The following is a 25,348-nucleotide window of genomic DNA, read 5'->3' on the forward strand; positions in this document are numbered from 1 at the left end:
TGAGGAGGTTCAGGCCTATGCAGAACAGCAGTGGGGACAGAGCATCTCCTTGGTAGATCCCGCACTTGATGGTGACTTGTGCTATGGGCTTGGAGTTGGCCTCTAGTGTTGTACGCCACATCCCCATTGAGTTCCCGATGAAGGCTCTTAGGGTCCCATTGATCTTGTACAATTCTAGGCATTCCAGTATCCAGCTGTGGGGCATTAAGTCATAGGCCTTCTTGTAATTAATCCAAACCGTGCACAGGTTGGTCAGTCTGGTCTTGCAGTCTCGGCTGACTGTTCTGTCTACCAGTAGCTGGTGTTTTGCGCCTCTGGTATTCTTGCCAATTCCTTTCTGTGTCCCGCTCATGTATTGACCCATGTGCCTGTTCATCTTAGCCGATATGATGCCTGACAGGAGCTTCCATGTAGTACTGAGGCAGGTTATTGGTCGGTAGTTGGAGGGGACCGGTCCCTTGGGGATCAGGACCGTCCGACCTTCGGTTAGCCATTCCGGGTGTCTCTCGTTAGCTAGCAGCTGGTTCATTTGTGCTGCCAGACACTCATGGAGTGCAGTCAGCTTCTTTAGCCAGTAGGCGTGAACCATGTCGGGCCCTGGTGCTGTCCAACTCTTCATACTGGAGACCCTTTCTTGGATATCTGCCACTGTGCCACTGGACCCTGTTCAGGGAGGTCGCTGTGGTCTGCCCTCAGATCCACTAGCCACTGAGCATTGCCGTTATGGGTTGCGTCCTTCTCCCATATGCTCTTCCAGTATTGCTCCGTCTCCAGCCTTGGTGGTGCTGTTCTCTTATTATTATTGTTCCCTTGCCACTGAGAGTACACCTTTGCTGGTTCTGTGGAGAACAGCTGGTTTATTCGCCTACCTTCTATCTCTCTGGTGTACCTCCTCAAGCGGCTGGCCAAGGCTGTGAGTCTTTGCTTGGCAGTTTCCAAGGCCTCAGGTATGGACAGCTTGCTGTATTTCTTATGCACCTTCTTTGTCGCACCTTTCTGCAACTCTGTTAGTTGGCTAACCTCCCTCCGTGCTACTTTGATCTTGCCCTCTAGCCTCCTTCTCCATGGAGGGTACTGCCCCTTGTGGCTGTTCAACTTGTAGCCAAGCATCTCACTGATCACTGTTGCCGTATTGTAGATCAGCTTGTTAGTGTCGGTAATCGTGGTTGTAGGTATTGTCCATAGTGCTGCATTAACATCATCTAGCAGACCTTCTGAGGGTACTTCACGTAATCTTGGTAACCGGCTACGGGGGATCCAGGTTTCAAGCTTGGCCATGATCCTTTTTTTCCAGGTCAGTTCCTCTCGCACTCAACGATCCTTCTCCTATCGCACTTGGGGCTATGTACCCAATCTCGGGTGGGGGTGATGATATCTCCCCCCTGACCTGGCGTCCTGACTCCTCCTTGCCTTAGCATTTGTGTTGTACCTCGTCAATCTCTAGCTGTGAGAGCAGTCCCTTCTTTTGAATGTTGGAACACTGAGCTACTAGTTGTTTCGCTGTCATTGTGGATGTTGGGTATCGAAGAATCCATAGGTCCCTCACCCTATTCATGTAGCCCCTTCCGCCGGGGTTACTTGCGTAGTAGCATTCCAACAACGCCCTGTTTTCGTCTCTTGCCCACCGATGCCTTCTTGTTCCAGTAGCCCACTTTTCGTCAGGGTGCCCTGGTTCCTCAACACCTGACGCGGACCTTGTTGATCCGGGCGACGTCCGAGCTGGCATGCCTTCATATTTATCTGTCTCGCTCATGTCTGCGGTAGGCTTGCTTAGCATAGGGGGTCTAGACCCTTACTGGATACAGACGCCCCAGGCAGGAATTGAACTTGCGATCCTCTGTTCCAAAGGCGTGTAGTCTAACCACTACGCAGCTGGACGGCACAACAGTTCTCCAAAAATGAAGCCAAAATGTCTCTATAGCCCCCTGGTGTCCTTACTGCCAAAAGCAAAGCTCTTATTTTTGCTAATAAAGAACAACTCTATCAAAAGTCTTTCTGTTTTTTATGACATCAGTCTCACTTTCACATAACGATGTCTGCAGCTTAGCTTTTTGTATTTACTTTGCTTTTGACATGCTGTCTTCTGTGGATGACAAGAAGACAGCCTTAACCCTGACCCCAGCCCTCTTTGCATCACTTCTGTGAGAGTCTTAACCCAAAACCAAACTGTGCCTCCATTGTTTTGCACTTTGATCAGAAGACACCTTTCATCCATATCACAGTGTTGAAGAAGAAAACTCATGACTCATGCCCACAATGCAATGGTCATGTAATATGAAGTTCCCTGTGTGACGTTTTAAGTTTCAGTGTAAGTTTCATGAAGCAGTTCTTTGACTGGGTTTTTAAAAGTTGCAAAATAAAAGCAATGTTAATTCTGAGAGTGACAAGGAAATGAGAAAGCTTAGTCATCAAGGTTTTCTTTCTCATTTTTCTAAAAACACTTTACCTGTCTTAAGTGTTACTTGATAGGCCAATTTTTACATACATTTCCTTTTCCCATTTGCAGGCCTTGCTGTCAGCAAGCAGTCCTGCAACATATTAGGTGACCATTCAGCAAGACAATTTCAAGGGAAGTGTTTTAAGACAAACAGGGCATGATCCTGGCTGACCTTTAAGCTGTTGAAAGTACGTTACCACTGTCATTTTATAACACCTGTATCTGCAGCCAGCTAATCAAACCAGTCTGCCCAGAATGGTGTGTTGATAGTCATGTGTTAGGTGAAAGAGAGAGAGAGAGGGAGGGTGTGTGTCTATGTGTGTGCGCGTGTGTGTGTGTGTGTCTGTGTGTGAGTGTGTGAGTGTAGAGTGACCAAAGTAGGAGCAACAGTTACATGATAAGGTACTAGTTTGAATTTCTCTTTGCAGAGAAGTTCTTTTGTTTCTGTGGAGATGTAAGTGCGCACACAATGGATTTATAGCACAGGAAAAGGAAAGAAGAAAAAGGAGACCTCAGTTTTTAACTTATCACAGGTAAATATTTAACTGTCCTTAAAGCAATTTTAGCCACGATTCAAGCAGCAACAGAAGGTCTGTGCAGTAGTGAAGTGTATGTCTGTTTTTACCTTTTACCTGTCCTTTTAAATTCTGTGACCTAGCAACACATTGTAAAATTGCCTTAGATTTTTACTTTGTCTTAATAGAAACATTAGGTACTACGTTTTCTGTCATGTTGCACAGAGCAGGTCCAGTGCTCTTTGACGAAACTATTTCTGATAGGAGTTAAGCATTTTTTAGAAAAGAGATACAGCTGTACTGTTTTTCTTTACCTGAGGGAACGCTCAGATAATACCAGGGCGTTTGGACATTTGGTAGGTATTTAGTGTGCACATGTCTGGAATTTTTGGTAAAGGTACAGGTGTAAAACTTTGTTAATGCCACTAACTGTATATAACAGCTTTAGAAGAAAAATGATATTTTTTTCATACTTTCATACTAAGAAAGTTGTAGAAAAATGTTCATCAGGCTCTGCTTTACTACATTCAACATGAAGGAAAACAGTAGTTAAGCTGATATATGTCTAGACTCATTTGTGCTTTATTATTATATATTATGTGCATTCAATCCAAGTTCCGTGCCTCAAAACTGGACTGTGGATTCAATTAGTTAGGCCAAGTTATAACAACAGTCACCAACAACTAGAACATTGTTTTTCCCTGCAATGCTTGTTTGATTTTCTCTTTGAGGAGAGTGCAGTTAATGGGTTTGGTTTTTTTTTACTTTTACCAAAAAGTTTTCAGCGAAAAAGACCAATGACCAAAAGACCAGCCGAGATTTTAATTATTGGTCAATGATCTGTCACTGAGTGTCCTTTGCTATATTTTAATAATGTGTTGATACGTATTATTAGCTATTAGTCTAAAAATATGAGAATAGATTTTTTTTTAAATCCAGTTCCCAAGTGTCCAAGTAACATCTTCAAACTTTATATTGTCATACACATGCGATCTGAAACTGTAATAGATTAATCGACATTAATTGATTCTTCCTAACTAGATGATCATTTCAAAATCAGTGCTGAATATTTTTGTAAATTCCACTGTTGGTTAACATCAGAAACAATGTATTGTTGGAATCTTAATTTTTTTTTTAAAAAGCAACATGCTTTACTATTTTTTCGGCTTTTTTGTAACAGCAAATTTGAAAACTTGTGGATAACAACAATAATAATAATTTTGATTATAGTGCTGATGGATTAAACATTAATGTTAGTTTAATTCACTGTGGCATTACATGGATAGTAGTCTAATAATTTTTTTAAGCACTGTATATTTTTTTTAAATACATTACATTACATACCTGCTATTAGCAGGTCCTTTAATCCACCCAGCTATGGTCCTCACATGCTCTGTGTTCCTGTATTGCAGAGGTATGTGCAGACCACATGGCCGCAGAAAGCCATGGTGACTCTTATAGACTACCCAGCTCCTATGGAGCTGTTTTCAAAAGCTGGAGAGCTGAGAATGCCATTTTCTGATGTGGTCAAATACTGCATTCTGGGTATCTCCATCATTCTCCTACTGCTGGCTCTGGGCATCTTAGCCTGGCAGATCTACAGATTCTGCACAGAGAAATACACTACATACACCCAGCAAGATGCAGGTGAGTAGGAATTACAGTAATACTCAGTGTAGTGCATATTGACAAGCCAGAGGGACTGTGACACAAATTATTAAATGTATGGTTGTGTCTGTTTTCTGCGATAGGGCATAATGATTTGCTGTATTCAGACGAAGGGCCAACGACAACAGGAAACTACTCAGGAGCTCCAAGTACCAAAGTAAGAGGAAACGTTTTCACAATTGAACACTAATGTGCACATGGTCTTGACCAGACTGTATAAACCAGGTTAAGAGAAAATCCTGCTTTGAGGAATCTGCTGTCTTTCAGTTGATACTTGGGATTTGTGCATCTGAACAAGGTGAATCTCTGAAATGTAATATATTGCTGCTAATTTCTTTTGGACACAGTTATTGAGTTACATGTTAAGATTCTGGAACAGAATTGGTGAGAAATGCAGGAAATATTTAGGACTGCTTAAAAAAAATGAAGTGAATTTTTCTGAAAATTGTAGATTCACGGTGTAATCAGGTAATGCCAATTTACTTAAACATGAGAATTTTCAGTAGGAAATTAGTAAAACAGGATGATATAAATACCACACAATTAAGAGTTTTAATATATTTTGTACCACAGAAGTCAGCATTTAGCATGTAACTTTACTAAGGACTGTTTTAGAGGACTGTCAGACAGAAGGCAGATAAGTAAACCACAGGCTGGGTGGGGTGTTTGTGTGGATGTGTTTGAGAAGTCGGGCAGTTTATTTGGATAGTCTGCTGTTTGCTTCATACCACATGACTGACCCGTGTCAGGAAAAGTTCTGCTGAGTGTAAAAACTTCCATGTAGAGTGTTAGAACAACGGCAAATGATAGCTAAATTAAGAGTGATGAAAATTGAGGACCACAGATGTAAACCTGAATGTAGGCAGCATTTTAATGTAGTATTACAAGCTGAAGCTACTACATCTAAATCACCTTGAGCACCTTTGTGATAGAGCAGGCAATAACAACTATGATGCAAGTGAAGGACTCTAGTCTAAGGACAGTTATAAATTAATACCCTTGACTGCTATGTACATGAAACCAGATCCATCATGACAGCGTGTACATGTGAAATATCTAAGTATTTCCTCGATAGATGTGAGTCTTTAAAGAGTAGAGGCTTAAAAATTAATTGTGCTCTGTGTTATAAAGGCTTATACAACTAGCCTGCTTTCTTTCTTAATTCCTGGGTAAATAGTGCCCATTTGTGTGTGCCTGCAGCTGGAGGATGTCAGCACAGAGGCCCACAGACTGAGTCGCTACCTGTCTCAGCCCTCGTTTCCCTCCTTAGCATCCACCGAGGCAGCTGGAGACAAAGAAGAGCAGGCAACTATTCAAAAGGTAAAACTGGTATTTTATCCAGTTTATATATTTTATTTTGGACAGACAGAAACCCAAGGTCCAGTGAAATTATTAATGAGAGACAAAACAGGAAGTATATTCATTTAGTGCAGTGTTGCTCTGTTGGTGTTTCTACAGTTATTTAAAGATCCAAAACTTAAAGATTCATAAAACAACACCAGCAACATCCGGCAATGAGCACCAATTATGCACAGCTTTTTAAAATATGTTATGAATGTATCACTTTTTTTTATTTAAAGTCTGCTAAATAAAGCTGTCAGATTAATTAAGTGGTGTAAAATTGAGATTTTCCTATCATTAAATAGAGATGCCAACGTTTAGGTAAACGCTACAAGCTGCTCTCTTACTAGTAAACCATAAACATAACCACATGGTGGCGCCAAGAGTGAGTTTATAGAGAGACAAGTTAAAAAATGCAGTGTAAGTATGCATACAGATACCCTTGCACTTTTGCATGAATTAAACTTATGCTCACAGATACATGTGTAGACTCATTTCTCTGGCTGTAGAAGCACCTCACCACAGTCATTAGGATTCATCTTCTGTCAACCAAAGATCTCTGAGCTAAATGTCCTGTAAATCCTTCTGGCATCTGTTTAGATATTCAGGATGAATCAGGTTGACTAAAAGATAAGCAGGCTGAATTTAATTTTACATTCTTTTCCTAATTCTTTTCCTATTTGAGTATGTAACAGAAATTTAAACATCATTAAAAAAAATGTCCCATCAATCCTCACAAAATAAGATTAACAGTAAATGACTGATGACACAGTTTCAGGCAAAATCAACTACAGTCTTTGGGTCTTTCCTAACATATCCTCCCGTATCAGGTGGATGGATCATTACGATTCTCCGTCTACTATGATCAGATGCAGTCACGTCTGGTGGTCACCGTGCTGCAGGTGGAGGGGCTTTTGGAACAGAGTGAGAGCCGAACCCTCCAACCATTTGTTAAAATACTGCTCATGTGGGCTGGATCAGAGGCTGTAGAAGTCGAGGGCTTTAAAGATGAAGAGGTAAGTTTGTCGTATTATTATTTTCCGTGAACTTATTTTCTTCCTTTTCTTGATACATATTTAAAAAATACAATCCACGCTGTCTTTGAGTTTTCATTCAGCACAGCATCTCTGTACTAAAGACAAAGGTGTCATAAATTACTGGTGTGATCCTCTTAGGGGGAAGGCTTGTCGCCTGTTCTGTGGACAGTACTGCAGGAGTGGCGTACTCGCATTGTGAAAGGCAGCTGTAACCCTTTATTTGGAGACCAGTTCAGCTGTGTTTTACAAGAGGAAAAGCTTCATCATATCAACCTAAGGATGGAGGTTCTGCACTACATATCTCTCATTCTTAAAAAATATTTGTTCAGGACTCAAACGGTATTGCTTGTATTAAATCATGCATGCAGTTTGCATGTTAGCTGTCACATTTCAAGGGCCAGAGAATTTAAAGCCATAAGCACTACAGCTATGTTACAGTACTTTAGTCTCTTTTCACTTGTTGAGAGAAAAAAGTATGAATGATAAATGTTTTTATCTGTTGTGGTGTAAATCATTTGGTGTCTGTATGCATCTCAGGTACGAGACTTTGATAAATTCTCCAGAAACACAGTGTTAGGAGATGTGAGGGTTCCTTTAGGACAGCTCAACATCTCCTACCCTCTGGAACTACAGGAGGATCTAAAGATACCCCAGAAGGTACTGCAGGGGGCGCACACACACAACACACAGCATGCACACAGGACTGGCTTTCAGTAGCATCTCAAGTAGTTGATGTTATGTAAAGGTGAAATACAGAGTATGTCAATATGATTATAAAACTATATAATAACTATATTTAGCCATAATAATAAAAATGAAAGCTAATATTCGGGGTGGCTGTAGCTCAGGTGGCAGAGCAGGTCAGCCACTAATCAGAAGGTCGGTGGTTCGATCCCAGGCTGCCTCCTGCCTGCATGCCAAATATCCTTGGGCAAGATACTAACCCCATGTTTGCCTACTGGTGGTGGTCAGAGGGCCCGGTGGCGCCTGTGTCCGGCAGCCTCGCCTCTGTCAGTGCGCCCCAGGGCAGCTGTGGCTACAATGTAGCTTGCTATCGCCAGTGTGTGAATGTGTGTGTGAATGGGTGGATGACTGAATGTAGTGTAAAGCGCTTTGGGGTCCTATGGACTAGAAAAGCGCTATACAAATACAGGCCATTTACCATATTCATTGTGTAAATGGAAATAATTAAACAGACATTTACAGACGTGACAGATGATAGTAAAAATATAATAGAGTACATTGTTATAACTATATAATCCTTCTTCATAGTCCACACAAAAATTGTTCCATTTTCAGAAAAGCAATCATTTTTGTTAGTGTTTATAGTACCTATGCCTAATATTTTGTCCACAGCATTAATGTACCACGAGTGAGGCAAAATATTAGGAGTAATTTAGAATTGCACAGGTGAACCCAAAAGTGCATTTGTGTAGCTAGAATTTTATTTTCCACAGAAAATTTAGTTTAACTTTTACTGGTTTGTGTAATTTGTGGATCGTATGGTGCCATCATTATTGTCAATGATATTTCAATAACTGAACATGGCATCCGTCTAAGCATCTAGTTTACTATAATAATGAATTATTATATTGGGGCAATAATAATTCATGTAATATTTTTTTAATTGCTCAAAGAAAAGAAAAATATATTTGTAACACTAGTGCAACTGAAACCACAGGATGACCTTTGCCTCTTTAATTTAAGATCAAACAAAAGAAAAAGATGTTATACTTTTGAGTTATGACTGTGGCCATTTAATACATTTTGTGCTTATGTGGTGATTTTTAGCCCTGCTGAATACTGTCATTTATGTTTGTGCCTGCAACTATATCACTTTTTTTTTTTTAAACTGTGCATAAATGTACATTATACTGATGCGTTCTCCAAAGGATCTTGTTGGAGAGGTGCTTTTGTCCCTGAAATTTCTTCCCACGTCTCAGAGGCTGGAGGTTGGCCTGCTAAAGGTCAAAACTGTCCTTTCTGAGATATCCCCAAATGCAGGTAAATTAAAAAAAGACACCTTCACACAAAAAAGACGCCAGCTTTGATGCACATACGGTTATAAATTCATGTAATCTGTGTATGTGTGTGTTGCACAGCCCTGTATGCCAGGATCAGCGTCCAGTGCAATCAGTTCAAGCTAAAGTACCAGAAAAGCTCTACAGTGGCTCGGTGCCTGGTGACTGTTTTCAATGAGGTCCTCTTGTTCTCCCTGCCAGAGGTTCATCTGGAGCGGTGTAAAATTTTGGTCTCTATATATGAAACTCGCCCAACAAGCAAATCAGCCAAACAGCTGATCGGACAGCTGAGTGTGGGGAAGGAGAAGAGTTCAGAAGATGAGCACTGGACTTTGATGATGCGCTCAGTACGTCAGCCAGTAGCAAAGTGGCATGGCCTACTGATCTGAAACACAGCAGAACCACCGCTATCATCATGGAGTGTTGTATTTGTATGTTTTTACCCTGAAAGCATGTGTATCAGACTGTTCAGGCATCTGCACTTGCTGAGGTAAAGACCAGACATGCTTGTCCTCCTGATCTCACAGTGACACAAAACTTTATTACTCTCCGTACTTACTGCTACTCAACGGTAAACGTGATGTTTGTAACAATGCTCCACTTTCTCAATGCCACACTAACATTACTCTCATTACTCAGTTTATGAGAGGCATTATTGACGAACTGTTGGTTCAAATGTTTATTTTGGTTGCTAAAGCAGAAACTGTACTTGTTGCTATCTACATGTAATTAGCGTGTACCTAGATCAGTACGAGAGGACTCGAAAAAATAATGAATGCCACAGTTATGATGATTAGTTGCTTTTTTTTATTTTTTATACAATGTGTATCTTTTAATCCACAATTTATTCTATGAAATGTAATATATGAGACATTAACTTCACAAGATAGAATGCAGTTGTTTAAAACTTCCCATGAATCCTTAATAAATTCCATCATTTGGTAACGGTCACAATAATGTTATTGGAGTATTAAGCCATGATTAACGTGATATCATTTTTAGCAGAATGGCAGTGCTGCGATAAAAGAGTGTTCTGCATATCACTCTTTTTGTATGAAGGGTCCAGCACAACTGAATAATTTAAATAATAAGTGCTTAAAAGCACTAAAATTACAAGTATGTTGACTTTTTCTCCTGATAATCAACATGTCCTCACCCTGCTCTGTGGCTAGAGTGCGCCATTTTGTGCACATGTGTGATAAATTGAACACAAGCGGGCGACTGTGTGCGAAGACAAAGTGTGAGAAATACTAATTACATTTACAGTTACAATTTAAGTATGAAATAAAAACATACATTATTGAAAAGTTTACAAAATAGCAAAATAAAGTGACTGGACAGAACAAAATTAAAGTAATTACCGCAAATTTTAAAAAGAATTAAAAAGTATAGAATATGTACCTTTGAAATAAGGTGATTAAGTGGAAGTGACAAAGCCACACGTGGAATATCAGAACCATCATAATTTCTTTGAATTTTCCAGTTGACTAATCCCAATAATTGAAGTTATCAAAAATGAAGAAATAAAAAAAACAAAAAAAAAACAACTTTGAATACATGTTTTAAAAGACTTGCTTCTGCTTTTAAGTCTCCTTTTTTAGGCTGTCAGGCAGGATGCTTTATCACCCAATCCATTAATGAGAAAAGAAAAAGAAGCCAGAAATGAGCTGAGCATGATTGGACAAAGGTTTAGGAAACCAGGGAGAATATCCACACAGCAAAGAGCAAAAACCCATGGTCAGGTGAGTAATATACAGGTACAGTGTTGTATTGCTTTTATTTTAGCTATGCCAGTCTCATTCAGCTAGCATGTGCTTCACGAACAGCAACGATTAGTTTTGAATCCTCATTATGATTGTTATGCAGAAAGCCAGGCTCTTTTTAAAATGTGATCCAATGAGTAAAATAAGCTCTTTGTTAAACATTCTTCTCAAACTCAGTGTGTCACTTTTTTTCACTGCACACATTCTGTAGCTGAATTTGAAACGGATTATGTGGGGTATGTTTTTCAAGCTAGAGCACTAGATTACAAAGAAAGCTTAAAATACACAAGAATGCATTTTGAATGAAGTTATTAATGTTACCTATTTATTTATGTTCATGTTGATTCTTTAAGTGCAGGTTATTGTGATTGTTTTTTCCCTCCCAAACCACTGTCTCTAACTTCTTATCTACATTCACGAGTCCCTCTGGAGTATCTTCGCTCTGAGTTGTTTGTGCTCAAAGTCCTAAGATGTTAATTGAGATATACTTCTATGTATTCATGCCTAAATTAATAACTGAATGCAGGATACCTCAGTAAAGATTCATTAGCACTTAGATTACCCGTGTGTCATGTTTACTCTCTTGTTTATTACTATGAAAATATCACAGACAGGAAATTGTGATAAAAAATATTTTATTGGAGTGTATTTCATATCATATTATATGATTAGAAATGCACAGTTCACACATGTGCTTTACTCAGCTGCATCTTTTCCCTGTAGAACAAAAGAAAACAGTACATATGGGTCTGTGTGTATAAAAACAGAGCATTCAGTGAAAACAAATCAAATTATTGTCTGTAGCCAATTTTATGAAATTCAAAGCAGAATTGGGATATTTCTTCTTATAACTTTGTGCAAAGTCTAAAGTGTGTGTACATTTACCTTGCCAGAGTCGCGGCTCTTAGCTCTCAGCTTGTTGACCTGGGACTCGGCAATGTCGGCACGTTCCTCGGCCTCCTCAAGCTCATGCTGGATCTTCCTGTACTTGGACAGATGGGTATTGGCCTGCTCCTCCTGTAACATTGTAATAAGTCAAAATTTCTTAGTGTCCAAAACGATGACAGTTTGTTTGCACAAAACTAAAATCTGACATAGAGTTGAGGGTTTTTTTTTCTGTGTGTGGTCCTTACCGCTTCCTCAGCCTGCCTCTTGTAGGCCTTCACCTTGAGCTGCAGCTTGTCAACCAGATCCTGCAGCCTGTTAATGTTCTTCTTGTCCTCCTCAGTCTATAAAAGAAAACACATTTTAAAAATGTGATCCACTGGTTGCTGGAAAAGGCTCCAGCCCCCCGCGACCCTGATAAGGATAAGTGGAACAGAATGGATGGATGTAAAATGTTAATGTGCTTTACCTGATAGGTGAGCTCCTTCACTCTCCTCTCATATTTACGGACACCCTTAACAGCATCTGCACCACGCCTCTGCTCAGCTTCAACCTCAGCCTCCAGCTCACGCACCTTCAGAAAATTGAGCAAACTTTTAAAATCCATGGTTTATATATGTGTGTTTTCACACATATTTTTCAGTTGCACATTCTTCTTACCCTGGACTCAAGTTTCTGGAGCTGTTTCTTGCCACCCTTCATAGCCAGATTCTCAGCCTCATCCAGGCGGTGCTGCAGGTCCTTAACAGCAGCCTCAAGGTTCTTCTTCATCCTCTCCAGGTGAGCGCTAGTGTCCTGCTCCTTCTTCAGCTCCTCAGCCATCACAGCAGCCTTGAAAACATGACCTCAATTAACAGAGTGATGAAGACAAAGCTGAGTTGTATCGTCGTAGTGGACATGTGTATAAACCTACATCAGTGATGGCCTTCTTGGCCTTGTCCTCTGCATTTCTTGCTTCCTGAACAGTGTCATCCACTTCACTCTGGATCTGAACCAGGTCAGCCTCAAGCTTCTTCTTGGTATTCAGAAGGCTTGTGTTCTAAGACATGGAAAGTTTACATTTTAGGATGTTCATTTTAAGTTTGTCTAAAGAAACAATTAAAGTGTCTCTTCAAAAATGTTCACCTGAGAGTGCAGCAGACCAACACGCTCACTGGCGTCCACCAGCTCCTGCTCAGCGATTTTGCGGCTTCTCTCTGTCTGTTCCAGGGCAGCTCTAAGCTCCTCAATTTCAGCTACCATGAGACCGTTCCTGCGCTCCACCATAGCAGCTTGTTCCTTGAGGTCATCCTGAGACCTGACAGCATCATCCAGGTGCAATTGTGCATCCTAGTAAAAAAGAATATCAAAATTATATTCACATGAATAAAAAAATGCACTTGTGTACAACAGCTATGTGCTCTATCATACCTTCAGCTGTGCCTGGACATTTCTCAGCTGTTTCTGGGACTCAGCAGCCTGGCGATTAGCATGGCTCAGCTGAATCTCCATCTCATTCAGATCACCCTCCATCTTCTTCTTGATTCTCAGGGCATCATTCCTGCTCCTGACCTCAGAATCCAGAGTGCTCTGCATGGAGTCAGTCACTCTCTGGCTGTTCCTCTTGATCTGCTCCATCTCTTCATCTTTCTCTGCCAGCTTCCTGTCTACTTCACCTTTGACCTGGTTGAGCTCCAGCTGAACACGCAGGATCTTAGACTCTTCGTGCTCCAGAGTTCCCTAATCATATGAAAGAATGAATATGAAAAGATATTCATCTCTGCATTTGTAGATTTTACTTGTGTATAACTGAATATTTATTTTCAGAGGAGCTCCTCAGACAAAGATTTACCTCAGCCTCTTCAAGAGCTGTCTGGATCTCAGACTTCTCTGTCTCCACCTGCTTCTTGGCCTTCTCCAGCTCATGAATGCTCTTTCCAGTCTCACCAATCTGTTCAGTCAGATCGGAGATCTCCTCTGCAGAGGCATGTGTGATATTGTTTAGTCTTAAGACATTAAAAATGAACACACGTTACTTGCACAGCATAGTAGGAACTCACGTTGCAGGTTCTTGTTTTCACGCTTCATGGTCTCCAGCTGATCCAAGGCTTCCTCATAGGAGTTCTTCATCTTGAACAGTTCAGTGCTGAGAGAACGAGCCTCCTTCTGAGCTCCTTCCACCTCTGCCTGACCCTCCTCATACTTCTGTTTCCACTCTGCCAACACCTATATATACATTCGATGCAGTTATTCACCCATACTAAGAGAAACCATGAGTTTGTGTCTTGTTCAAGCAAAGTAAATGATGGTACCTTGTCAAAGTTCCTCTGCTTCTTGTCCAGGTTAGCGGCCAGGCCATTAGCTCTCTCCACATCAATCATGAGGTCCTCCACTTCACTCTGGAGCCTCTGTTTGGTCTTCTCCAGAGAAGCACACTTGGAGTTAACAGCCTCGATCTGCTCCTCTGCCTCCTGAAGGCGCTGGGCCAGCTTTTTCCTTTATGAAAAAACATTGTTTCAGTAAAAGCTTATTGTTTTACTTGTTTTTTGCTCACATTCTTACTAACTAAATACTCACTTGGCTTCCTCAAGCTCCTCAGTGCGCTGGATAGCATCAGTTTCATATTTGCTTCTCCACTGAGCCACCTCACTGTTGGCCTTGGACATTGAACGCTGCAGCTCAGCCTTGGCCTCCTGCTCCTCTTCAAACTGTTCCCTCAGCAGGTCACAGTCGTGGCGAGCTGACTGCAGTGCATGGGCAAGGGCATTCTTGGCCTGGTGTAAGACACATCATTGCATGAGCAAAATGTCGGAATTACCAACAAAAAACTATACGCACTTTTACCATTTATGATGGATTCAAACTTGGGCCTTACAGCATAGGGATCACCTGCTCTGTCTGGTAAGCCATACCAGCCTCCATTGAAGTGTTTCTTACCTTAATCTCCTCTTCAATGTGTCTCTTCAGCTCCTCAATCTGCTGTGTGAAGGCCTGTTTGCCTCTGGTCAGCTGAGAGACGAGAGCTTCTTTCTCTTCAATCTGGCGGCTGAACTCACCTTGTGTAAAAATAGTCATCAAACTTTAGTTTGTGTTCAGTTTTTCTATCGAAAACAGAAGATCACTATAAAGGACTAAGTTCGGATCACTGCATGTTGTCTTATACAAACCATTTTCAGTAAGCAGACGTGCTCTCTGTGCACCCAAATCATTGATCTGACGGACATTTTCATCGTTTTTGGCCTTCAGTTCACTAAGTTGGTCCTCAAGAGTACGGCACATCTTTTCAAGATTTCCCTAGAGAGGGAGAAAAAGATTCATCAGTGACAAGCTTTTATATCATCACTATTTGCTGGTGATTTAAGTATTAAAATAAATGCATTTTGTTGTTTACCTTTGCTTTAGCGACAGCTTCCATGTTGCTGGACAGGTCGTCAATCTCCATCTTGTATTCACTCTTTTCCTTCTCAAGCTTCTGCTTCACACGTTGGAGGTTGTCGATCTGCTCTCCCAGCTCAGCAACGCTGTCAGCCTGCTTCTTGCGCAGAGCAGCAGCGGTGGCTTCATGCTGCAGAGTAGACTCCTCCAGGTCACGACGGAGCTTCTGGAACTCAGCTTCACGCTTCTTGTTCATCTCAATCTGAGCAGCAGTTGCACCACCTGCTTCCTCCAGCCTTTCACTGATCTCTTCAAGTTCCCTGGAGAGGTCAGCTCTCTGCTTCTCAACCTTGGCGCGAGCAGCACGTTCAGCCTCAATCTCCTCCTCCAGCTCTTCAATACGAGCCTGTTGGATTAGATGTGTGTCTCCTCTGAGTAAACTTTCAAATTTAAAGTACAACGCAGAAAATATGTATGGACTATCATTTGATGTAACATCATGTATCATCTACCTGAAGCTCCTTGATCTTCTTCTGAAGCTGGGCACCCATTGACTGCTCATCCTCAATCTTGCTAAGGAGCTGACTGATTTCAAAGTCTTTCCTGTGAAAATAATAAGTTGCATAATTAATAAATGTACATATTATGTCCAATCCTTAGAAGGATGCTTGTCATAAAGGGGGGAAAAATGAAAGTACTTTTTCAGTTTCTCATCAGACTGCTGCTTGTCATTCTCAAGATCCATAATGGATTCCTGGGCGAGCTTCAGATCACCCTCCAGCTTCCTCTTGGCTCTCTCAAGGTCCATACGAAGCTTCTTCTCTTGTTCCAGAGAACCCTCAAGCTGCACAATGACATGACTTTGTTATTCTCTTGTTCAAGAAGAGGTTTCTTTTCTCTCTCTGTTTTGCCATCACCTGTGACATTTTCAACTTACATCATCAACTTGCTGCTCAAGCTTGGTCTTGGACTTGGTCAGAGTGTTGACTTTGTCTTCCTCAGACTGGAGGTCATCAAGAGTCTGCTGATGAGCCTCCTGAAGAGCTTTCTTCTCCTTAGTCAGCTTAGCGATGCTCTCATCTTGAGAAGCCATCTCTTCAGTCAGATTCTTCACCTACATTTGCAATTACAGTGTTATTAACATGTGACTGTATTGTTGTATACATGTTGTTTAATCTGCTAGGTATAATCCAAATGTCAAACCTTGTTCTCAGTGGCATGTTTCTCCTTCTCTACTTTAGCCAAGGTAAGCTCCAGGTCATCGATATCTTTCTTGAGCTCAGAGCATTCATCCTCCAGCTTTCTCTTCTTGCCAGTGAGCTCGGCATTGATTTCTTCTTCATCCTCCAGTCTCTCAGTTACCTCTTTGAGTTTTGCCTCCAGCTGAATCTTGCTCTTGATAAGTCCCTCACATCTCTCCTCAGCATCTGAGAGATTCTCTGATTCCTAGTTTGCATTGGAAGAACACACATGAACACGTTAACATTTTATGGTAACAAAATAAAAGGGCACAGCTTCTCTTGATATCTACTTACAGATGCCACTTGGAGCTGCAGATCGTTCTTCTCCTGCAGAAGGGACACCATCTTCTCCTCTAGTTCCTTCTTCTTGGCCAGGGCAGCAGCCAGATCTGTTTTCATCTTCTCATAATTCTCCTTCATCTGCTGCAGCTCCTTCTCAGTTTCAGCAGTCTTGAGCAGAGGCTTGATCTTGTAGTACACCTTCATCCATGGCCAGTGTTTGACATTCATGAATGAGCGGATGTTGTACTGGATGGTGTAGATGGACTCCCTGTGCACAAGAGATTTCCATTATTGACAAAGTTATTTTTCACTGTTTTTATTCTGGCTCATTGCTCTTAATTGCTGTGTTCAACATACCTCCTCTCCGTCATTTTGACATACTCCTTTCTCATGAGGAAACCACGGCAGACAGCCTGAGTCATGGTGACCAGAGCTGCCAACTTTTCATCTCTCATCTCCTCAAGGGTACCCAGGAGACCAGCCTTGAAGAACACCTAAATGATCACAAGAGAGAATTATATTATAGTAAGCATTCAATTAGAAATGATTCAGAAAGTAAATGTAAATCTACATCAGGTTTGCGGAATTTTATGAACGTACACAGTGAAAGGCTTGCTAAACTAATGACATGCTATTTGAGAAACCTTGTGCCTCCTGTGTAGACACGTCTGCATTACATATGGGAGTTGGTTTATTGTCTACCATACAATATCTCATGTGTGCACAAAGTAGCATAATTTATGTCAAATGAGCCACATAAAATAATAAGAATTTTTAAAACAAAAAAGAAAACATAACGATAAATGTGTCAAATAGTTGATTAAATGTACTTTGAGAAAAAATAGGAAAATTTTGATTTGAACTTCATGTGTAACTATGATAATAAATCCAGGGCTATTGAAATTTGGGGATGGAAACTTGTTGATGTTTTACTTGAGCTTCTTTTTAGTTTTCATCCAGTTCACTGACCTTACTTCCTTCAGTTTTGTCCAAAAGTAATTGTTTTAAGCAGACAGATTTTTAAAAATTAAAAAAGTAATTTTATATTCATGCATGGATCTATAGTAATGCAATCAGGCTGTTTACCTTAGTGTGTCCAAATCTGTACTGGTCGTGATCAACATCAATTGATCCAAGCAGTTTCTCTGCAGCCTTCTTGTTGTCAATGAACTGGCCCTCAGGGATGACGCTGGCATTCAGTACCTTGTATCTTTTGTGAGAGAGTGATTTGTCAGTGTCAGCATTTTCTTATCATATTTTGAATCAAAAGTCCACGAGGATATTAATTGCACCTCTGTTTGAAGTCACCATAGAGGATTCTGCTGGGGAAACCTTTTCTGCAGATTCTGATACCCTCCAGCACACCGTTACACCTGAGCTGGTGGATGACCAAGAAGTTCTCCATCAGACCTGTAGAACAAAAATGTTTGAGTTCATACTGTGAACAAACACTAATTTGCTGTTTTCTAATCCAAACCTGTGCATGCAGGCACACAAATTATGTTGGGTTACCTGGAGTCTTTGACTCGTTAGGGATCAGGCAACGCACAAAGTGAGGATGGGTGCTTCTCAGGTTTGTCATTAGCTTGCCCAAGTTCTCCTGTAGGTACACAAAAGTACATTTTTGTCATGAAAAGTAAAAATAAAAAATGTATTATTTTACATTTAATTTACTTCTCAAACCTTACCCTGAACTGTGAAGACACAGTCTGCATGGAGCCACCCTTCTTCTTGCCACCCTTCTTGCCAGTCTCTGTTTTTTGTTTGTGAATTGTAATTAAAAACATTGTGAGACTCGTAATACCAAACAAAACTTAATAACATGTAGAATATGGAAAATGTATGTTTTCAGTTACATCATACCTTCAACTACAGGTGGATACAGAAGACTCAGCAGTTTAACTGAGGACTTCTGGTAAAGTTGCACCACAGACTCATTCAGTGGGTCCTTGTTCTTATCCAGCCAGCCACTGATGTTGTAGTCCACAGTGCCAGCATAGTGCACCAGGGAGAAGTGGGCCTCAGCCTTGCCCTTGGCAGGTTTTGGCTTCTCAAATGCTTTGCACTTGCCAAGATGCTGGTCATATAGTTTGTTCTTGAAGGATGTGTCAGTTGCCTTGGGGAACATGCACTCCTCTTCAAGGATGGAGAAGATGCCCATGGGCTTGATGAAGGTAAAGAAAAGAGATATGTCACCAAGTGGCACTTTTCCTCTATTATAACAAAACTGACACAAAAAAGATATAAGATTCAAACATGAACTTGAAGTATACCTTTTCAATAAGCTCAATGCAGGCAGCCAAGTCCATGCCAAAGTCAATGAACTCCCAGATAATACCCTCCTTCTTGTACTCCTCTTGCTCCAGGACGAACATGTGGTGGTTGAAAAACTGTTGCAGTTTCTCATTGGTGAAGTTAATGCACAGTTGTTCCAAGGTGTTGAACTGTGAGGGGAGAAAAGGGTAGGGAAAAAATCACTAAGCGGGATCTTATAATTGAAGTAGAGTTTCCCCATTTGTTAGCAATAAAGCTTACATCAAAGATCTCAAAGCCAGCAATATCCAGGACACCAATGAAGTAATTCCTTTGCTGCTTTGTGTCCAACATCTGGTTGATACGGATGACCATCCACAAGAACATCTTTTCATAGATGGACTTGGCCAGGGCTGTCACAGAGTTATGCACCTAAAAAAATAAAAAGGGAAAATTTGATTGAATCACAAAATGCATTTAAGACCAAATATTTAACAAACATATACCTGGCAAATAATTATCTATTAAATCTGGTACATGATTATGTTTCATTTGATCCAAATACGCTCTGATTTAAGCAGCGCATGTTTTTTGTACCAGTTTGTCTCATTTACCTGAGGTACAGTCTGTCCCTTGGTGACATACTCATTTCCGACCTTCACTCTGGGATAGCACAGAGCCTTCAGCATGTCAGCAGAGTTCAAACCCAGCAAGTAAGCAACCTTGTCAGCATCTGAAAACAGCAATTTATAACATTATTATACAGTACATACATTATACAGTATGTGACAAGGATTTTTTAGTCTAATTGGCAACCATACTGCTCTTATTCACAAGTATTTTTTTAACTAAGTACTCACCCTCTGTGCCATCAGGCTCAGCTTGCTCCTCACGCTGCTTCTGCTTGAACTTCATGTTACCATGATGAAGCACAGCACCAGTCATTTTGTAGATGCTCATCTTCTCCTCATTACTGAAGCCCAGGATGTCAATAGCATTCTGTTCAAAAGTGTCCACATAAAACACTGCATAAACACTTTTTTTTCTTAAAGACAAACATCATTGATATTTTAATTATAAATCAAATCTCACTCACATCTGTTGCTTCCAGCTCAACTTTGTCATCAATGCTGGCCACAGTAATCTGACCCATGCTGCACATGGGGAAGTCGTAGGGGTTGGTTGTGATGAGGGCTATTTCTGGAAAAAAGAATAAAACACAAGTGTTTAATAAATTGTTTAAAATGAGAACTGTGCAACAACTTTGGTTTTGCTGCTTACCAAGCAGCTCTGGCTTGTGGTTTGTCATCATCTGGTAGAAGATGTGGTAACCTCTCTCATCGGGAAGCTGGAATGTCACTCTAGACTTCTCCAGCAGATCTGCAGATTTTGATCAAATTTTGAAGTCACAGTTTGTCCCAAAGTCAGATGAGCTACTCACATTGTGAATTTGTCACTTACATGTCTCAATATCAGCACTAGCCAGTTTGCCAGTTGTGCCAAAATGAATCCTGATGAATTTACCCTGTTTGGAACAAAAGGAGCTGTCAAAGTCACGCAACAATCATAACACTATTTCTCCTATCTAAAGATCACTCCATACTTACAAAACGAGAAGAGTTGTCATTCCTCACAGTTTTGGCGTTACCGTAAGCCTCCAGCAAGGGATTGGCTGCAATAATCTGATCCTCCAGGGACCCCTTAAACCCAGGTTTAAGAAATATATGAGAAAATTATTTTTCTTACTGAAGTATATTTTGTAATGATTTTACTAATCTTATCACGTTTGTGTACCTGCATTTTGTTTTGGTCCTTCTTCTTATCTCCACCAACTGAGATAGTGGCAAAGTACTGGATGACACGCTTGGTGTTCACAGTCTTTCCGGCACCAGATTCTCCACTGGGTGTAGACAAATACTTTTAAGAGTTTGTTCGAAATGCTGAACTATTTTAAACAAAGTCAAACAATGTGACACTTACGTGATCAAGACAGACTGGTTCTCCCTATCTGTTAAAATGAAAAAGGAGTTCACTATGTATTTCTGTAGTTATCACCATATATATGATTAAATATTTGATTTTTGAGTTAAAGGCATACCAGTAAGCATGAACTGATAAGCGTTGTCAGAGACAGAGAAGATGTGGGGTGGAGCCTCCATACGCTTCTTGCCTCTATAGGCAGCGACGACTTCAGAGTCGTACACTGGGAGCCACTTGTAGGGATTTACTGTGGCGCAGAACAACCCAGAGTAGGTCTAAAAGTGGTTAAAGAGATTTTTTAAAAAGTGGATGTTAATTAACAGTTGCTGTTAGAAGAGTAATTTTAAAAGTTTTGCTTCTTAGGAAGACAGTCTCACATAGATCATCCATGCTGCATAACGCTCTTTGAGGTTATACAGCACAGAGGCTTCATTGAGGTGGGTCATCATGGCCATGTCCTCAATTTTGTCGAACTTGGGAGGGTTCATTGGGGAGACGTCGTCTTCTTTGACTGTCCTGTCCTGCAACAGCACATTGATCACGATGAGAATTTGTCACATCTGACTCTCAGTAAACTCTAACTTTATAATACCGACCTCCTGAGTGTCCAAGACTTTGACGGTGACATTGGCACCATCTTTCTTGATGATAGTACCCTTCAAGTACAGCTCTTTGGCATCAGTCACATAGCAGGCAGACTTGGCATCAAAAGGTTTGTTCTGAGCCTCAATTCTCTCCTTCTCTGGCTTACGGAGGTAAATGGCAGCTTTGCCATAAACGGCCATCTCTGCGTCCGTACTCATGGTGGCGGTTTACTTCTATGATGTTATGACAAATAAGTGTAATCTTAGACAAATATGTTAGAGTTATCGCTGAGTTCTTGTGAGTGGACAGCTAACACCTTAACATCAAAGACAAATAATCCGTCCATCCATCCATTCGCTTCTGCTTATCCTTTGCAGGGTTGCGGGGCGTGCTGGAGCCTATCCCAGCTGTCATAGGGCGAGAGGCGGGTACACCCTGGACAGGCCAGTCCAGACGCCAGTCTGTCGCAGGGCCAACACACAGGGACAAACAACCATTCACACTCACACCTAGTGGCAATTTGGATTTTTTCCAATTAACCTATCCCCACAAGCTGCATGTCTTTGGACGGTGGGAACCCACGCAAACACGGGGAGAACATGCAAACTCCACACAGAAAGACCCCGGCCTGATGTTGGAATTGAACTCAGGACCTTCTTGCTGTGCGGCAACAGTGCTAACCACCGTGCCACCGTGCTGCCCAAAGACAAATAATATAAAACATAAAATACTGACAATTTTAAATAGTTAAAAGTTGTCCATACCTGACTCTGTTTCTGTCAAAAGTATGTTATATTGCACAATCCTGTTGAACACATATGAGATATTGTCAATTACTTGGAAAATACTTGTTTTTAAAAAAGTAAATAAATGTATTTATTTAAGTACTATTATAATAATAATGAAGATACTACCAGTTCCAAAGCAGATAGAAGACAAACCTACCACAAGCAAAAGTCTTCTTCTTCTACCACAGAGTGATGTGCTCTCGCGGACTGCTTATATTCAATGCAGCATGCTTACCCGACAAAGTTATATATGGGAGAAATGCCAAATGTGGTGTGGATACCAGAGTGAGCAGACATCCGCTGAAACATAGTGCAAGGACATACTGTACATCAGCTTTCACTTCTAAACATCCTTTAATTAAAGCTATTTTTAAAGAAAGCAAAGGATTTCTCACTTAAAAACAATTCAAAGTATCATGTCCACATTAAAGAAACAAGGTGCAAAAGAAAAGGGGATTCCAAAAAATGCTTTGTGTTTTTTCAAGTTGCAGTTGTGAAGCTGATTTATTTTATGAAGCATCTCCAAAACAATGATTCCCCCTGGTTGCCTTTGCCATATTTTACACTACAGGTTGTATTTCAGCTGTATTTTTCAGGACAGTGTCACACAGATGAAGATCTACTTACAGCTGAACTTTTAATGAAAACAGCTGTCTGCACAGGCTGCAAAGCGGCTCATTTTTCACTGACGGTGTATGAGTGTAACCACAACTCCAGTGTTTAGAGACTTCAAGTCTATTTTCTAATAATATTTGAAGATAGACTTGAACAGTACCTTATTGTTACACTTACACAATGATTTACTATCATTTAATTCCATTGACCTGTATAAACTTTGAAATATTTTTGTTTGTTTTTCTTATTAATTTATTAGTACAAAGTATTTGTATTTGTAATATGTTCCTACTGATTTACCAACTAGATTAAGACGGGAAAGTAACCGCAAAAATGTCTGATTTTCATGAGCAGTTTAGGATAATGCCAAAGATATCCCACTTCTCTTTTGATACAATCACAACCTGAATTGCAAGCTAAGCTCATACATGATGCTATCTGAGACTCAGGATGCTTCATTAGAAGGATGAGGATATAAAAACATGAAAGAAAACATTAAAAACTATAAACATCGGTTTATAATTAAGGAGACACTGAAACAATTTTATACAATTCAACAGTTTCTTTCTGTGTCTTAGGGTCATTTCTGGAATGCCATAAATCCAAGTTGGCCACAGCTGTTGCCATGCCACACAGATTAGTTAGAGATATATGTTGGAATGGCAACGTTCAATGCTTCAAGTGGGAATTGTGTGTTGGAATTTATTAACACTAGGTCAAGTCTGCGGTGCCAGGCCAAGTACAAGGTCAAGTTTTTACTGTAGGTTAAGGATGGCAACTAAACACTGTGACAAATGAATGTCGTGTTTGCTGCTTTGTAGATGTTTTAGCACAGCTAATAATATGTGTGCCTTACGAAACAAAGTGAGCCTTCTTACAAGGCTCATTTTGAAACCATTGCTTACTTTTTGAGCGCTGCTGACAAGCTGCACTCAGTGGAGAATCATATGTGGGGCAATAGCAATGTTATTCATAATTATGGTAAAAACAATAAATAAACAGACAAATGCAGGACAATAGTTAGATTTCCAGACTGTTTCTTTAAAAAACCTTTTTGAATGAGCTATCAATAACGTATCAAACATATACAGTTAGCATTAATTAATATTAAACTATACTGCCAAAGTATATAATAATTAAGGTGTTGATATTCATATTAATATTGATAATCTGACCACAAATACAATCTTCTACAGCTCACACAGACTTGAATGCACTCAGTGTGTTTGCTTACAAAGCATACATTAAACACGGCCAGGAAGGCAGCTCATGGTTACTTGAGTTCAGCATTTGTCGCTAGTACGTGCATCTAATGTTTCATACTTCCATCAGCAAATGCACACTGTTAATAATCCCCACTTGAATTAGCATGAATATAAATTATATAGGGGTTTTAAAAACACAAAAAGACACTTTGCATTCTATCTTTCTAATTAAAAATGTTAATTTTATTTGATAAATTTATAATATATAAATACTAGGATGATTCGAGTGATGTAGGTCCTTAGCAAGAATATCCAGATTTTTCTGTTTGATTTTCTTCTCCCTAATTTGCATCCTCATATGCACCCAGTGTCTGTTTTGAAAAGGAATATTGCTTGCTTTCTGCCACCTGGTGACAGGCTGCACTCAGCTGAGATTTTCTTATGTCTATAGAAAAAATGTTATTGTTAATTACAGCAAAGAATAAAAAGACAATGCAGAGCAATAGTTGGATACAATATTTTTATTACAAACCTTTTTGAATGAGCTACCAATGATTTATAAAACATATGCAATAATAAGAAAATTTAATTCATATTTACTGAAGATTAAACAATTTGTCTAATGCATTTTTTATAAGTGGAAAAAAGTTATATACATATATTTATAGGTAATTTATAGGTAATTAATTATTTAATGTTTTTATACACTTCATAATTTTAAAAGCACATAATTGTTGGGCCAGAGTGATCTAACACATAAACATATTGCACAAACAACTTTCACGTCTTCTACTACATACACAGATATGAATGCATTCAGTGTGTTTGCTTACAACGCATAAGTTAAATATATAACATAAACCAAATATGGTCAGGAAGACAGCTGATGGGTACATGAGTTTAGCATTTGTCGCTAGTACGTAGATCTCATGTGTCATGTTTCCATCACCAAATGCACATCCTGAATTGTTCATAATCCCTACTTAAAATAGCTCATGTCAAGTCCCTTGTCAAATGGTTGGACCAATTAATGACAAAACACACATTTCAAACTTTTATTAATGGATATATTTTTAATTTTAATTAAAAATATTAACAAACAGAAAATGATTTTTAAATTGTCATCAATAACTTGTAATGCCATTGTGTAATAGTTTCATAATAACTAAATTATACAAATAATTTCATGTGATTAGCTGTAAGAGATATCTCTCAGGCATTCACACTCATATGTCAACCTATTAACACTTCAACCGACTCTGCAGACACAGCTTCAAGTCCACTTTTGGCACATGCACATCACTGCAGTTTCAATGTCAACCTAATTCCACTTGTTGTGCAATACAATCACTGAAATGTCACAGTCTTTAGTATGACA

At 40.0% G+C, this 25,348-nt stretch overlaps 2 protein-coding genes across 2 annotated transcripts; one reads left to right on the plus strand and one right to left on the minus strand.

Annotated features, from left to right (window-relative positions):
• The first annotated feature begins 4,397 nt into the window (after positions 1 to 4,397).
• Positions 4,398 to 9,408, plus strand: syt19 (synaptotagmin XIX). Its single transcript, XM_085358607.1, has 8 exons — positions 4,398 to 4,599; positions 4,704 to 4,777; positions 5,821 to 5,940; positions 6,792 to 6,977; positions 7,137 to 7,283; positions 7,536 to 7,655; positions 8,891 to 9,002; positions 9,101 to 9,408. The coding sequence occupies exons 1-8, from the start codon at positions 4,398 to 4,400 to the stop codon at positions 9,406 to 9,408; spliced, it is 1,269 nt and encodes a 422-aa protein (XP_085214733.1).
• Positions 9,409 to 11,478: 2,070 nt separating this feature from the next.
• LOC146629454 (myosin heavy chain, fast skeletal muscle-like) lies at positions 11,479 to 21,580 on the minus strand. The gene is made up of 39 exons (XM_085358608.1): positions 21,374 to 21,580; positions 21,155 to 21,298; positions 20,896 to 21,052; positions 20,778 to 20,805; positions 20,592 to 20,697; positions 20,405 to 20,497; positions 20,259 to 20,322; positions 20,079 to 20,177; positions 19,894 to 19,997; positions 19,658 to 19,796; positions 19,412 to 19,530; positions 19,080 to 19,229; positions 18,818 to 18,988; positions 18,408 to 18,708; positions 18,233 to 18,297; positions 18,057 to 18,144; positions 17,837 to 17,954; positions 17,631 to 17,754; positions 16,902 to 17,038; positions 16,557 to 16,812; positions 16,225 to 16,467; positions 15,959 to 16,135; positions 15,720 to 15,865; positions 15,534 to 15,624; positions 15,038 to 15,427; positions 14,814 to 14,940; positions 14,584 to 14,702; positions 14,224 to 14,420; positions 13,959 to 14,142; positions 13,707 to 13,872; positions 13,499 to 13,623; positions 13,078 to 13,386; positions 12,793 to 12,996; positions 12,581 to 12,706; positions 12,328 to 12,498; positions 12,137 to 12,241; positions 11,916 to 12,011; positions 11,668 to 11,799; positions 11,479 to 11,499 (listed from the first exon to the last, which is right to left on the minus strand). Exons 1-39 carry the CDS (start codon positions 21,578 to 21,580, stop codon positions 11,479 to 11,481), a joined length of 5,799 nt encoding a protein of 1,932 aa, XP_085214734.1.
• Between the last annotated feature and the right edge of the window lie 3,768 nt (positions 21,581 to 25,348).

Source organism: Diplotaxodon limnothrissa, linkage group LG7 (assembly GCF_057381915.1).
Source record: "Diplotaxodon limnothrissa isolate DT_005_m linkage group LG7, D_limnothrissa_male_GT1.1, whole genome shotgun sequence".
Taxonomy (NCBI): Eukaryota; Metazoa; Chordata; class Actinopteri; order Cichliformes; family Cichlidae; genus Diplotaxodon; species Diplotaxodon limnothrissa.